General features: G+C 37.4%; 1 protein-coding gene across 1 annotated transcript in view; it reads right to left on the bottom strand.

The window, feature by feature from the left end:
* Positions 1-8,969, bottom strand: part of LIX1 (limb and CNS expressed 1) — a 48,827-nt gene extending 39,858 nt beyond the window's left edge. The window contains exon 1 of the mRNA XM_060006990.1: positions 8,209-8,969. Coding sequence (XP_059862973.1) covers positions 8,209-8,290 — 82 coding nt within the window. The 5' untranslated portion in view covers positions 8,291-8,969. The remainder of the gene's footprint in view (positions 1-8,208) is intronic.
* Between the last annotated feature and the right edge of the window lie 6,368 nt (positions 8,970-15,337).

Raw genomic sequence — 15,337 nt, 5'->3', positions numbered from 1 at the left:
AACATTACAGTTCATTGCCCAGTTCAATTACCTAATACCAGGTAAGTCCTGCCGGGAAGACAGTCATTTGTCAGTAATAAGGGGTCTTAAAAGTATGTTATGAATGTTATGTTATGAATCTATCAGAAAAAAAGAAGCAATTTCTTTATGCCTTACATGAGAAAAAAATTCTAGCTGGGCAAAATTTCCCTTGCCAAAAACAATTAAAGACAAATTGGAAAGGCTACCATTTAAGGATAAACCATTAAGAGGCTTTCAAGATGCTAAACATATTTTCAAATCGATTCTCTGCCTCCAAACAGATGGATTTTTTTGTTATGCAATATTTTAATACAATCTTTTAATTACTCTTAGCAGGTGATACTTTAAAATAAAGTTAATCAGTATTTTCTATTCTAGCAATTCAATCATGTACAACTTGTTTTTGTCAATGTGATTCCCTAGATTTGTTGAGGAGAAATAGGAAAAGGACCCCCAGATAATTTAAGGAGCCAGCTCAAGGCATGATGCCAATTTGCCATTCAAGCAAAATGGGGTACCTGTGGGTCTTGTGCTTGGCTTGGCTAACTCCAGGACACTGACCAACAGAGCCAGCTGTCTAAACATTTATAACCATCCTCAGGCTTTGACAAGTTTTGACCAGGCTAATGGAATCTTGCTGACACAGCTTGTGTGTCATGTACAATATGTAGGAATCTTGGGCCCCTTCTTCTTTTCTGTAGATACTCTTTCAAAGGTAGCCACAGCCACACAACAGAGCTGAGACAGCTAAGAGTCTTGCTTTGTTCCCAGCATTATTTTCTTTTAGTAACGCTCCAGAGTCAGTGCATAGCTCCTTCAGCAGCTGGGAAGCTGGTTGTGTTTCTTTTGTTTGCTTTTTCTTTTCTTCTGGTCTGGTCCCCATTCTCTACCCTGAACACTTTCTCTGAGGGAATTAAGATTCTTTGGGTTGTTTTTTTTTTTTTTTTTTTTTTTACAAAATTAACCTCTTGGGAGATTCTCTATAATATGCAAAAAAGTACATCGTTCGTTTTGGTTTAATTTTCACCTTTAGAATTTTAAATTGCTGAACTATAAGTCATTTGGGGAGAAATTTAAATAACACTTTTAAAAAAATATCTTTGGATGTACAAGATAATTTTTTAAGAAGGCAGAGGGGAGAGAATATCAAGGAACAAGAGGGAATCACAAAGACATTAAAATAAAAGGTCATTAAATATATCACAATTGAACGGCAGCAGCAATAGCAGGCCTGAGCTCCCAAATGTGCTTTATCTGTGCACCATGGTTCAAATGATGTCATCCAATCACAAAAGCTACATAGACTAAAAACCTCATGTAATCCACTTAACCAATTAGGAAGTATATATTGATATCTTTCCCATGTGCCATTGGGCACTGACACTGCACTATATTTCAGAGACTTCGTAGGACTGTTGACTTTAGATAACCAAGGATCCAAGATAACAAAAAACAAACAAAAAAATCAAACACTGTTACTTTGCTGACCAGTTCTGTTTAGTTAGAATGGTCAAATCTGTGCAAATGTGGCTTTAGGCATGTAACATACCTTCCCCGGGTAGAGTCATTATAAGAAAGCTCTCCATGACCCTGCCACAGCTATCCAACTAGGGTTTATGTACAAGGCACGGAGAGAGTTTGGCCCTAAAGAGCTTGGTGCACACAGAGTTGTGTGACCCAGAGCTGAGGGTAGACCCTGAGGATGCATATAAGGACTGGCAATCTGAGTCACTGCCAGTGTGGTATATGGGATAATTTGGGCTGCTCTACCAAGGCCAACCTGAGGCAGTGTTCTGGGGAAGTTGCCTGAGGTGGCTGTGTTTATTTTCACAGCCCATCCTTCTTCCATGTTGCCTCCTGTTTCATGGGGCTGTCAGCTTAACCCTGCATGCAATTAGGCTGTGATTAAGGTGTCAATGGATGATGGTTTAGAAAGTCCCAGTACCATTTATTTCATCATATTTCACTTGACAATGGGAAAAATCTTCCCCCTTTTTGTGAGGGAGAAAATAAACAAATCAGCCACCAGAAAAGTCTGTTGTGCACCTGCTAGGTGCCTGGCCTTGTGGGAGACACCTTGGGGGTTACATAGAAATGCAAGGTATGGCTTTGCCCTCCTGGGACTTCCAACTTAGGTGTGGACAAAAACATGCCAGCAAAACTATAACTCATAGTACAGAGGCACATGAGAAAAATGTAAACTACACTATACAGCCCATAAGTGTGAAAGGGGTGGTGACTAGATGATGGGTTCCCACAGCTGCATTAATGGGATGAGATCAAAATAGGGATCAACTGATTATCATCCCAGTAGGAAAAAAAAAAAAGCAACACCATAATTCAAACAGTATTCTAAGGACAGCAGAGAGAGAATGTAGAAAACTACAGGGAGTGTAATAATTGCCTATTTTGTCATTATTAAACTTTCAGTAGGATTCTTTTTTCTTTCCTTTTTCTTTTAAAATAGGATTTTTAAAACTGCCTTGACAGACTAAACTTATATGAGCATTTGAACATGGAAGAAAAGAAATAAGAGCCTTTGGGGTTAAAACACCAATATGAAATGTATTAAATAAAGAAGATTCTTTTATGAAAGGCTTCTAAAGTTGTCTTACATTTCTTAAATCAATCTGTAGCACATAATCAGTAAAACCGTATCATTTAAACAGAAAAATCATAACTTAGAAACTCACCCTTGTGCAGCTGTATCCTATTATGGGCTGTAACTTAACACATGAGTTTCAGAAGTTGTTAAAGTTGAGTTCAGGCTAACAAATCTTAACTGTTAAAAAAAAAAGCCTATGGTGAGATGAGACAGCAGACCATGAAGAGGCACCAGATTTGATCACAGGATGGGTGTCACTCATATTTTATTTTGATTTGTTAAATCTTATTTATATATTAAGAAATAAATGTATTAAGACAGATATGGCCATTAAGTGATCAAGAAGCCACTTCTTTTTTTCCATTTTGAAAAATTTTCCTCTGGCACTAAGACTTTCAGTATTTAAACTCTGCCAAATGTATCTTTACTGAAAAAAGGAGAACAGTGCTTATGCCACAGATAGCTGAAATGAAATCTGCATTTTTCTTTTAGTATAAATTCAATAAAAATAGTTGTGTCCTGTAATAGATAAAGTAAAACTAGCTTTTGAGTAGGCTTTTTCAGTAGAATGGACATCCACAGTTTAGATGCTAAAATTATCAGAGTTCAAATTATTGTAATTAAGATGCCATCATTAATCCAAAATGAGCTAGCAAGCAGTGGAGTTTTTTGTTTTTTGGGTTTTTTTATAACAATACTTCACTTTAAAAAAATAAATTTATTTATTTATTTTTGGCTGCGTTGGGTCTTTCATTGCTGCACACGGGCTTTCTCTAGTTGCGGAGAGCGGGGGCTACTGTTCCTTGTGGTGTGTGGGCTTCATCATTGCTGTGGCTTCTCTTGTTGTGGAGCACGGACTCTAGGCGCGTGGGCTTCAGTAGTTGTGGCACATGGGCTCAGTAGTTGTGGCACATGGGCTTAGTTGCTCCGTGGCATGTGGGATCATCCCGGACCAGAGATCGAATCCATGTCCCCACCATTGGCAGGTGGATTCTTAATCACTGCGCTATCAGGGAAGTCCCTGTTTTTTGTTTTTTAACCATGCTCTTTCCAGCACACTTTCTGTGGTGGAATGCAATGCAATACGTGTAGGAATTTTATTGCACAAGTGCCTTCATCCCTCACATCCTACTCCATTCCTTTATGTGAAATGCAAAAACCATAAATGTATCATCAAATTTATAGATTTTAGATAACTACTCTAAAAAGCATGGGATGGGGAAAATACTTGACTCCTGAGAATTTTTCCTCTCTTGCATTCCATACAGCCAGATTCATGATTACTGAGATGTTTTTAATAGCTCTATAGTATGGTCCAATTTTTCCAAAGGGTAAAAATGTACTTTTTGAAGTATTCACCTAACTGGTATAAATACAACCTTTCATGCAGAAAATGTCTCCTCAAATGGGAGAGTTAATGCACTTCAAATATGTGAGAAATTTTTTTTATAATTGTGCAATGTTTAGTTAAATGTTCCACCATATTTTTTCATTATAAAATTTTGGGGAACAGTGAAATCTAACACTTCACTTTATAAATCAGTGCTAGAAACCAACATGTTCTCATGGCTTTAATGACAGCTAAGATAGTTTTTAACTATCTGAAAAGTTTGCCTTGATTTTGGCCTTTATTTAGTGAAAGTGGTTTCTCCCTATAGGCATGTATTGCATCTTGCCTGCATGGGCAAAAGGATTCTTGCTGTGAAAAATCTGCAATTCTCTCCAGCTTAGTATCAGGAAGTATACTTGTAGCAGATGTCAATATAATCTTTTCCCCAATACAACATGAGGCCATACACTTCCAGAACTAATCTACGATCACTGCTAACTCTAATGGACCCCTGTTGCTTACACTTGAGCGTGACTCCACCTGCCTTCTCAGCCTTGTCTCCACCTCCCCTGATGCATTGTTCCTGTATTGCCTGATCTGCCTTTGGACAAACTGTTCTCTCTCCTCAAAAATGCCCTTCCCTTATTACTCTCCTGTTACACTCCTGTTCAGATATGCCTATTTAATGAGCTCTCTCCATACACCCAGAAGAGTCCATTTCAGTTCCACCTCTGTTTTCCTAACAGATACTGCCATGACAGCACAAATGACATGGTAATGTAACACCTCTGAGAGGCAATGTCTTGCAGTGGCTGAAGGTGAGAGGTTGGAAGATAGAATTTGAATCCCGGCTCTGTCATTTTATTAGGTGTGGCCTTGGGCAAGTCACCTTAACCTCCACAAGCCTCAGTTCTCTCATCTATAAATCAATAGTACCTATGTTATTGGCTTGCTGTGAAGAGTAAACCTTCTTAGCATAGTGCCTTAATCACATGATGAGGACTGACATCTTAGCATTACTATTAATGCATGAAGAAGGATCCGAAGATGGCAGATAAGCATATTATGCTCTTGTAATTTGAAGGGTTAACGCTCAGAGTAGGATCTGAAAGTGCAGACATCTTGAAATCATGGGGCGGTGATTTCCTTTGGGAAAGCATGTGAGAAATTGTTAAACAGGGGCAAACAGATAGTAAGCTCACACACAAACTCTCAAAAGAGCTGACAAGGGCTGCTTTCAGGATAGCTCATCTTTGATTGTGACACATGACACATGAAAAGAAACTGGATGTTGCACAAAGCCAAGAATGAAGGGCAACATGGATATATGCCTTAATTTCTCTACAAAGAGATTCTGTCTGGTGGTAGAGACTCCCAGAGATACCTGTTACAAAATGGAGACATTTAGGTAGTGAAGAACAGTCCAGTGTCAGCTTAGATGAGCAAATTACAAACTGAGAGCCCACCTCATTTAAAATTTCTTTCCGTTATTTTTCATTTGAAACGCAAAATAGAGAAAAAGGGAAAAAATGTCATGAAATTTATTTCCTTTCAGGAAAGAAAATAAAAAACAAATTACAACTTTTGCCAGATGAACACCTGTCTAAAACAAATGAGAGGTTTAATACATTACAAAATGCCACTTGGAGGGCCTCCTTGGCTGAGAAAAACATTCATATTTTATTTCCTTAAATGAATGTAACTATCCCCATGTGCATCGGTCTCAGACCAGAAAACTCTCTGGGTACTTTTCCTGACCAACTTGAAGAGAAAATTCAATTTACTATTGCTTGTTTTTAAACAAATCAAAAGCCAAGGGAGGGCAACAAATTAATCAAATGATCGTTTACATTCCTTGTATTATATGTTTCTGAAGAATAAAGAGAAAAAAACTGCCTTTGCATCATTGAAGAGAAATTTAGAAAAACACTTTTAGAATATTATTATTATTATTTTATGCTCCTTTGTTCAACTGTGCACGGTTTTAAGCATTGTTGAATTGGCTTTTCATCTTGTAGGAAAGCAAGGTAGCAATTTTTCTTAAGGAATTGACAGTGATGTGTTCAAGTGCTTAGCTCTTTCCTTCTGGCAAAAAGAGATGGGCCTGGGGTGGGGGAAAAGGAGCCAAGAGTGACTAGGAGGAAGGGAGGCTGCTTAGAACCTGCTATTCAAGGTTGATAGCAGCTTTTTACAGGCTGTGTAAAGCAGGATTGTGGTGGCAGCAACTTATGGGTGTGCCAAAGAAAATGAGTCCATGTGCTAAACCCTGGCACATGCATGGTAGGTTGCTGAGGCAGGGCATAGGCCCTAGGCAGACTTGTGATGTCTGCCCCAGAAAGTAAGTGAAACTGTTCCCATTTATTCCATGAGGATGGTGAGTGGTTGGATGTTTGGATATCATAAAAACCCCTGGCACAGAAATCTGCCATTTTGGCTTACTTTCATTTAGTCATTTTTCAGATTAGAAACACCTGGAGGGAGAGGCTCAGAAGTTACAATTCACACCTATTAAGCCATACAAGCAGTTGCAGAGTGGCAGCCCATTCTAGGGTAAGCAGGCAATGCTATCTGATGAAATTTAAGTTCTATGTTAAGGAATGAAGTATATAAAACAGGACACTTCTTTGCTTTTCCATATAAAAGAGTTCCCACAAAGGCCTGGATGATGGAACCTAACGTATGTTTTATTTTAATCCTTTTCTGTTTTATTCTCTCTGGTAAACTAAACAATTGCTGGGATTTATTTCAGCTCAAAAAGTGGGCCATATAATTTCAGATTAAATTTCTTAAATTCACAATGAACTCAGTGAAAAATTTCACCTCTATTTCCTTTTACTGTTTCTACTATCTAAACCCTCACCACATGATCCCTGGTCCTCTACAGTTCATCCAAAGTCTTAGGCAGGTCAAGATCCTTTTTACCCTTCACTAGTGAATGCAGTGCTATTGTAGGAGAGAGGCATTCTTTCCTCCCCTTTTCACTTAAAAAAACATGCCAAACCTGAATAGACTCCAGGCTAGTCTGGGGGAGGGAGTGATTTTTATTAGTTCTAACATAGCTATTGACACATGCTTGAAGACAATATTTAAAAGAAAGCAAGAGAAAGAGTAAGAGGAGTAAGAAAGCAAAATAAAGAAAGGAAGAGAAAAAAGGAAGAAAGAAAAAAGAAAGAAAGAGCAGGCTTTCACTTTATGCCTTAGTGGGCAAATGGGTTACAATTTAATTTCTAAGAAGAACATTTTATAGAATAAAATTGCCTAACATTTCTTTCTCTTCATCACACATATGAGAAATATAAAATAAAAGGACATCTGGAAACGAACATTATTCAGCAATCAGAAAGCAAAAATACAAACCATTGATGTTTTGATGGAGACAAACATACGAGATTCACAAAGAAGAAAGCTGTAACTTATTGAAGTAAAAAAAAAAAAAAAATTCCATATGCATTTTACCTTTTGGGCAGTTCCATAGCAAAGTTCTGTTTCAGAAGCCCTTTGTAATATGAAACCCACTGTAGATAAGATACAAGGTGAAGATAGTCTGTTTTGCAGCAGCAGGAAATCAAATTGGTTCCAGAAACAAAGTTACATGATAAATGGTCTAATAGTATTGCTAGAATTGGAAATCTTGATTGAATTATTTTTCATAACCATTAAAAAAAGATTTTGAAATAACTTTGCCATAGCTGTTTAGATTTTTTTGGGGGGGAGGGGGAGGGCGTTGTTGCAGAAGTGGGAAGACATCTCATTTTACTGGCCTTTTAAAGTGTTATAATTTGTTATCAAAATTTAAGAGCTCAGTGGTGATTTATTAATTTGTTTGCAACAAAAAATTTCAAACACAATACTTTTTAAACATAACTCATATATGGTATGGAGGATTAAACAGGTTAAAAAAGAGACATACTTTATTATCATTTTCAAGTTATTTTTAGTTTTAATCCTAGTACCAATCAGTCTTATTTAAAAATCATCTGGAAAAGTTCATTAAGTCTTAGGCGAATCTTAGATTTTAAGACAGACTTCTAAACGGTTAACAAGATGTATCACTGACAAAATATCCCAGCGACTGATACCCGTAGGTGAAATGAAATTATTCTGTCTGAAGTCAGGAACAAGTTAAATACCACTTAGACCACAGCACACGACTACAGAGATTTAGGAGAAAACATACTTAAATAGGATGTGACTAGACATTTAGGACTATTTTCTAAAAAAGTCAAAAAACGTTTTTCCCTTCAGTACTTACAGTCTTTGAAGACTAGAGCCGGGTCTCTGTGAGGCAAGACTTGGGCAATGATGTGTCTCAAGGATTCCAAGGTTCTGTCCATCTTGGGTCTGCCTGTGCGAGCCTGCTGCACAGTGTCCTCATGCCTGAATTCTTGCAGTCCTGGTCTGAATTTGTGCAGCTCATTGATGCACAGGATTACCAAAGAATCTCTTTTAACATCTGCCAATCAGACATTTCCCAGAATCTAAAGACCCCTCAGGGGGCCCTCCTCCCAGGCTCACTTATCTTTGTTGTATGCTGAGCTAATTAGCTCAAAAGGCTGGCTGACAGGCGGGTTCCCATTGCTTCCTTCTGTTAAACACACCCACCTACAGGCTAGCTGGGGAAGCTCACTAATCATGGGAACAGCTTTCCTCTCGAACCAGATTTTGCCTGAATGGTGTGCAGCTTTCTGACTTACATATTTCTTTTGGTCACTCATCTTCTAATGTGCTGACTTCAGGTATATAGAAGCAAGAAGGTTATTTCTCAAGAAAGTTTCCTTAGTAGCAAAGGAGTTTCCAGCTCAGGACTTCCAGCTCAGAATCAGTATAATCTAAATTCTTCTCGGTAAAGAAGTGCTGTAAAGATTGTGGATGTAGCCAGGCACCAGATCATGTATTGCATCTGAATCCAGGAACATCTCTTTGGGAGCCAAGTGTTTAATTTTTTCACCCACCCAAATTATAGTCACTTTTGATGGGCAGTGGCAAATAAAATCTCATAGTCTGTGTTTTGACTTGCTTGGGAACATTTGTTTCCTTCTTTATCCTTCGAGGCAAATCGTTCCCAAGATTGACTTTAATGAGTTCTGATATCATTCACTTCCTTTCATTTCCTTTCAGGATAACTTTTTATATTAAAAATTTCAGGAGAAGTAAAAATATATTTTTCAAAGAATATAGGTGGTTATGAAAATATCTGAAGAAAACAAAGCTGCTTTTTCTACCGATGTCCTACACCACTCACAACAATGTTAAATAGTCCTTCCACAGGAGACATGTCATAGAATTCTACTGCAGTAATAAGGATTTAAACCAGATATAAAAGAACTGATTTTAGTGGCTGTAACCTATGTTAGTTGTTGATGGCTTGTTGAGGACTTCCTCACTTTTATTTAAAATATTTTTCCAGGGTAGGCACAGGAGATCGCTTTCCAATGTTCTTTCTAATACTCAGATTCCATAATTATGTTGTACTATATGATTAACTGAAACCGGTTCTTTAAAGACTATATAAGATGTTTTCCATGTGATCAGCTTCTTCGGCTAGTTGCTACCAACCGCTTCTACAAGCGGTGGGCTTAATTAATAAAAGGAAACAGAAGGAATGAGGCTGTAATAGTAATTCCTATTATAATGACCATCACCTAGTAAAATGCCCACAGAGAGTATGCATATGCCACACACAACAGACATATAGGGTTGCCCCAGAATGCAAAGATATTATAAAAAAAGAAATTGAAAGAAGTCACACTTCTTTCATAGGGTCCCGAAGTGTACTTTACATGGGCTGTAACAAATAGGAAATCATCAATGTCCTTGCCATCCAGTTCATAATTTAAAGGAGAAAATAGATGGTTTGTAGACAAAAAATTATTATATATTGATTGGATATGAAGCATAAATGAATGCAAATATTTTCAGTGTGATACTGAGATAGAAACCAAGATATTTTAGGTTCCCATTAGAGGAACAGAAAAAATAATACGGACTTCTCAGGGGAGTGAGACTAATAATATAAAAGTAGAAAAATTAGAAATAATTCTGGGATTTCAATCAATAATGGACTTTTTATGGGCTTAAATTTAATTCCAGTAGTACATAAAGTATTTTGGTTGTGTAGTGTGGTGGAAGGAACACTGAATTTGGGATTAGTAAGATCTAGGACTTGATTTTAGTTATCTGCATAACTTTGAAGAAGTCACTTATCTTCTCTGGATGCAGAGTCCTCATCTAGAAAATTAGGGGTTTGAGCCAGATGCTCTCTTTCAGATCAAACATCTATGATACTATGGGTATATTACAAATGAACACAAATATTATCATACATTTTCTAGCCTTCTGGAAAGTCATATATTTATTTCCTAAAAGCTAGACTATCTTCAAACAAATCACTGCTATTCTCATAGTCAACTTCATACCCATTCATCAATAGTAAGGGACACATATTCATAGAGTGAATTAAAAGGTACTCACCACTAAAGCTAACTAAAACGAAGGGTAAACATTTATTAATAAAACTTATCTTCAACCTCTGTAAGATTTTTTTTAAAGGCAAACTGTGAACATCTGCTTAGAGAACCCCAAAACAGTTTTGCAAAGATAATTTCATAAATATAACATGATCTTTACTGGGTTATATTTTAAGAAATAATAATAAAAAAAGAATTCTAGCAAGGTGGATATACAACATTCCAGTTGGATAGTATATTTTCTTCTTTCTCATTAGGCCCAGTTCTTCAGCAGATGTTTTCCGAAGCCTTTGCATATTCATTTCTTCCTTGTCTGCCCTTAAAGACTTCTTACCTTAAAGTGCTATTGTGAGACTATCTAGAAAAACAACTCAGTGGTTTCTCACCATTCTCTCTGATATAGAAAACACCTGATGAAGATGGAAGCGCCTGAGAAACCCCTGTGCAGTGTGCCTGTTTTAGTACATATTCTACAGTTCACACATTAGATTTCACTGTCAACTGCAACCATCTCTAGTCATATGGCATAAGCAAAATCAAAGTATTGAAACAGGGTAGATGACTACAGTGAAAACCAAAACGATATTTTTAGAAATCCTGTTAAGGGTACCACTCAGAAATATGAGAAATGGAATTGAACTGACATATTCAGTGTTCAAAATTGATCACCCAATGGTAAAAGTGGAAGGCTGAGTGCAACAGCACACACAAAGCTCCCAGAGAGTACCGATAATAATACAGATGAGTAATATTCTTGTTGTTAATTAGTTCATTACAGGTAAAAACTGATGAGGAGGCAGGGGCCACCAACTGAAATAACATCCAGAATGTTAGAAAACATAATGCAGCGAAGAATTAGTACCTCCACTATCCTCCTTGCTGTGTCACTTCATACAATGCTTGGCCCTGGAGGAGGAATCTGGGGTAGGTGAAATAGGAGAGTTGGCCTGTTGATAAGGCTACAGTGACCTCGAGAGTACAGGTCCTGAAAGATTTTAGCACAAGGTATGGAAACTCCAAAGAGTAGGCGTTAAGTAACTGAGTCTGAGCTTATTTAGAACTATTCAAAACAGAAACAATGGGGAGCAATTGACAGCAGCTCCTTCCAAATTCCAGTGGAGGTGGGTGGGGGAACTGGTAGGTCCTAAATACCAGATTGGCCGGAAGAGGGTCAGAGCCCTGTGCAATGTTGCTGGGGGCTTGAGGGAGGGGGAAGAAGGGCAAAGCTAGGAAGAAACTGACTTTGCAGGGGTAATGACTAATGACTGTTCAGTGTCAGCTTTGTTTAGCCTCAACTAGGAAGAGGCCAGTAGGAGGAATGAAAGGCTGGTTAGCATCAACTTTGTTTACTCTCAACTGGGAAGGCACAAGTAAAAGGAATGAAATGGCTTCTCAGTGTTAATTTGTTTACTCTCAACTGGGAAGAGACCAATGAAATGTTTGAATCAAGGAAGGTATTAATGAGAGGGTCAGTTGGAAAGGCAACTTCAAATTATCAGACAAAAGTTTAAAAACACAGGCAACGTAAAAGAACTTTATCTCAGATATTCGTTCATTGATATTTTGCTATATTCAGGAAATCATTATTAAGTACTAATCTGCTGAACTACATGAATAATTAGAAAATTGATAAATCTCCCATCTACAGATTAAAGGAATGTACATTCTCTCATTTTTATAGAAAATTACGAAAAATGCTTTCCTGAAATAATTTCCCTCCCCACCAGATAAAAACACTAGTGAACTGCCCTTTGTCTTTGCCAGGGCAGTCAGAGAACCAAAAAGCACAATGAAAGTAAACCCTTCATTTACCTGCACCTTCTGTTTCATATAACTTGGGGATCCTGAATGAGCCCACGTCATCTTGATTGTGTTGTGTAACCAATTACCCAGTCCAATCTTGGTATTTTGTCTCCAAAGAGAAGTAAAATTGATTCTGCAAGAAATACTTTAGAGGCCAAAGATATCATTGGAGGAGGCTTTGCTAGTTCACGGGTTAACACTTCCAAGATAAACAGAGGTATTTAAAGGTGCAGGAATTTGGATGTTCAAATTTACGGGGGGATTGGAGATAATGATGCCAAGCCCTTGCATGAGATATGTGTTCTATGAAAACTGAATTGATTACTTAACTGTGGCTGGCTGACTTCCAGCATAATAATGTATTTTGAAAAGAAGAGTTAAAAAATTTTTTTAGCTTGCTTTTAGAGTGGACTATGCCAGTGGCCTTTACAACAATGTTTTATCTTTAATTAATGTTTATCTGATTATTGGTTCCTCTCCCTCTCCTTGCATTTTCTCACAGGACCACCATCCCTACTCCCCCTGCTTCCCGCTTTCCAGGATAGGAATTTACTGGTTGTTGGGGAAAAAACATATAAGCTGTGGCTATAAAATGATCAGATTCATCTTAAAAGAGTTATCTGAACTCCGGTTAAACAAAGGTCAAAACCACCCGAGTACACTGGTTTTCCTATCATTCGCCTTGCCAGTAGCATGAATTCCATCTTTTCTCTCACTCCCAACCTTATTCAGTCTATGTGACTTTGGAAAAGTAATTTTACGTCTAAAGATGTTTTCCCATCCCTAAAATAAGAACTCCAGTTTTATGTTTTTATCTAAAAATAAAGATGTGGTCTTCTATAAGGGGCATGCTGGGGGGGTGAGACACACACACAGTTTACATGGACTAACTAGAGCTACCCTCTTCCTTCTTTAGATGAAGTCATGTTTCTGGGGTATGAGTTGTATGAAATGTTTAAATCTTTGCAACAGCGAGCAAGTTAAAATGAAAATCTAGACTATGAAAAAAATTATATTTGATTAAAACAAACCTAGGGAAAACGTTTTTGGCTATAAACAAATGACAAAACTGAGATTAGTTGATGGCAATGTTAGGTTCAAGCAAGCCAGTAACTTCACTGCTCTATATATTTTAGATGAAGCTTCCTGTAAAGACTGCATCATTACTATACTCTTAATTCAATTCAGGCCACACTTATGGATATGCTTACATTAAGATAAAAGCCTTGTGCCCATCCATTTCACACTATAAACTATAATTTCCATTTCACTTCCTATGCAGTCACCACCAGAGCAATGCACTTAGCATGCATCCTGCTGACACAGAAGAAACATTAGTTCTTTTCAAATTTGTTTAAAGAAGGAGGGATAGGAAACTATAGAAAGGGGGCTTATTTTTCCACAAATTGAAAACTGGAGAAAGACCAAGTGAGACAAAAATATATTCTTATGATCCTCTCAAGGTACCTCATTAGCCTTGAGCTCAAGGAAAAAGAACTACTCCCCCAGCACCACCCTGCTTCCTAGGGAAAACGTTTTTGGCTATAAACGTTTTTCCACCTCCTCTAAACCAGAAATATTCCACTCAGGGCTTCAGTCTACTGAGATGGGTTTCTTGGGCCCGTGAGAAGATGAAAAGGCCTGTTATGGAAAAACAAGTGAAAAAACCCACCCACTTTCTAAAAATGGAGGAACTTTGTGAAAGATAGGACTCAAAGCCTGGACCTGGTTGTGAGGACTTTTTCTCGTATCTCCACGGCACCAGGAAGACAAGTCACAGTCTGTGGATCTTAGTGACTTGTAGAATTTAGACCCCAGAGCCGGAAACAAAGGTCTAAACCACTCGAATACAGTGGTTTTCCTACCATTCACCTTGCCGGTAGCATGAATTCCATCTTTTCTCTCACTCCCAACCTTACTCTGTCGATGTGACTTTGGAAAAGTAATTTTACATCTAAAGACGTTTTCCCATCTCTAAAATAAGAACAAGGCAATAAAGACTATAACTCTAGTATGATAGAATAGGATTCTATTCCAGGTTGTCTTAATTGGAATACTTAGGCTGACAAGACAACATGATAACACTTTAGATTCTAGTTTTCCTCCAATTCATTGTCTAACATTGACAAAGTTCCCTTAGTTCTACTCCCTCCTCCCTTTAAAATCAAATAATTGCACTGCTTAAAATCTACAATCACTCTTTTCCCTAATACATCAAGTTAAACTTAAAATTTTTCATATATAGGATGGATAAACAATGGTCCTACTGTATATAGCACTGGGTACTATATTCAATATCCTGTGATAAATAAGAATGAAAAAGAATATGAAAAAAATATATAACTGAGTCACTTTGCTGTACAGCAGAAATTAACACTGTAAATCAACTATACTTCAATATTTTTTCAAAGTCATCTTTAATTTGGACCTTTGCCACACAACACTTTCCCCCATGTACAGTATAATAAGCATATTACATTGATTTCTGACTTGTGAATTTTCTGCATGATTTCCTCTTAGCAAGCTCTTTCAGTCTACCTATTCAACCAAATTCTTCTCCCTTGCCCAAAACAACTCACCAAAGCACTCTGGCCTTTCACTTATCTACTATCCTTGGAATTTCCTCAGCACTACATCAGTGGTATCAGGCTCTTTAGTATAGTCTTTGTATTGTCATGTAACTGTTGTGTGTTTGTTCCCGTCTCTCCAAAAGACCTTCAGTCAACAAAAATTTAAAAACCTGTGTACTCCTTCCCCAGATACCACTTTACACAACACCAAACCACTTGGAAAACTGATGTGGACATGTTTCTTGGTTCCTAATGCAGGCCAAACCTCTTCTACCAACAGCAGTTATAGTAAGCAGGGTTTTTTTTTTGATTCATTTATTTCAAGTGATTTTTTTTCTAAACGGAAGCACATAATACTGTGACAAATGTCCTAAATAAGACATCTATGAGCATGCTCCTATTTATGGGATTAAACCTACAATAATTTGATTCTAAATGTTACATAAAGTTAATTTTAATGTCATCATTATTTATAATACTAAGGTAAAAGAAAAACCTAAGACCTTTAAAATATATCAATATTAGTCTTTTTGAGTGTTGT

Source organism: Delphinus delphis, chromosome 3 (genome assembly GCF_949987515.2).
Source record: "Delphinus delphis chromosome 3, mDelDel1.2, whole genome shotgun sequence".
NCBI lineage: Eukaryota > Metazoa > Chordata > Mammalia > Artiodactyla > Delphinidae > Delphinus > Delphinus delphis.
The sequence above is the reverse complement of the archived record's forward strand: the minus strand, read 5'-3'. Positions and strand labels throughout refer to the sequence as shown.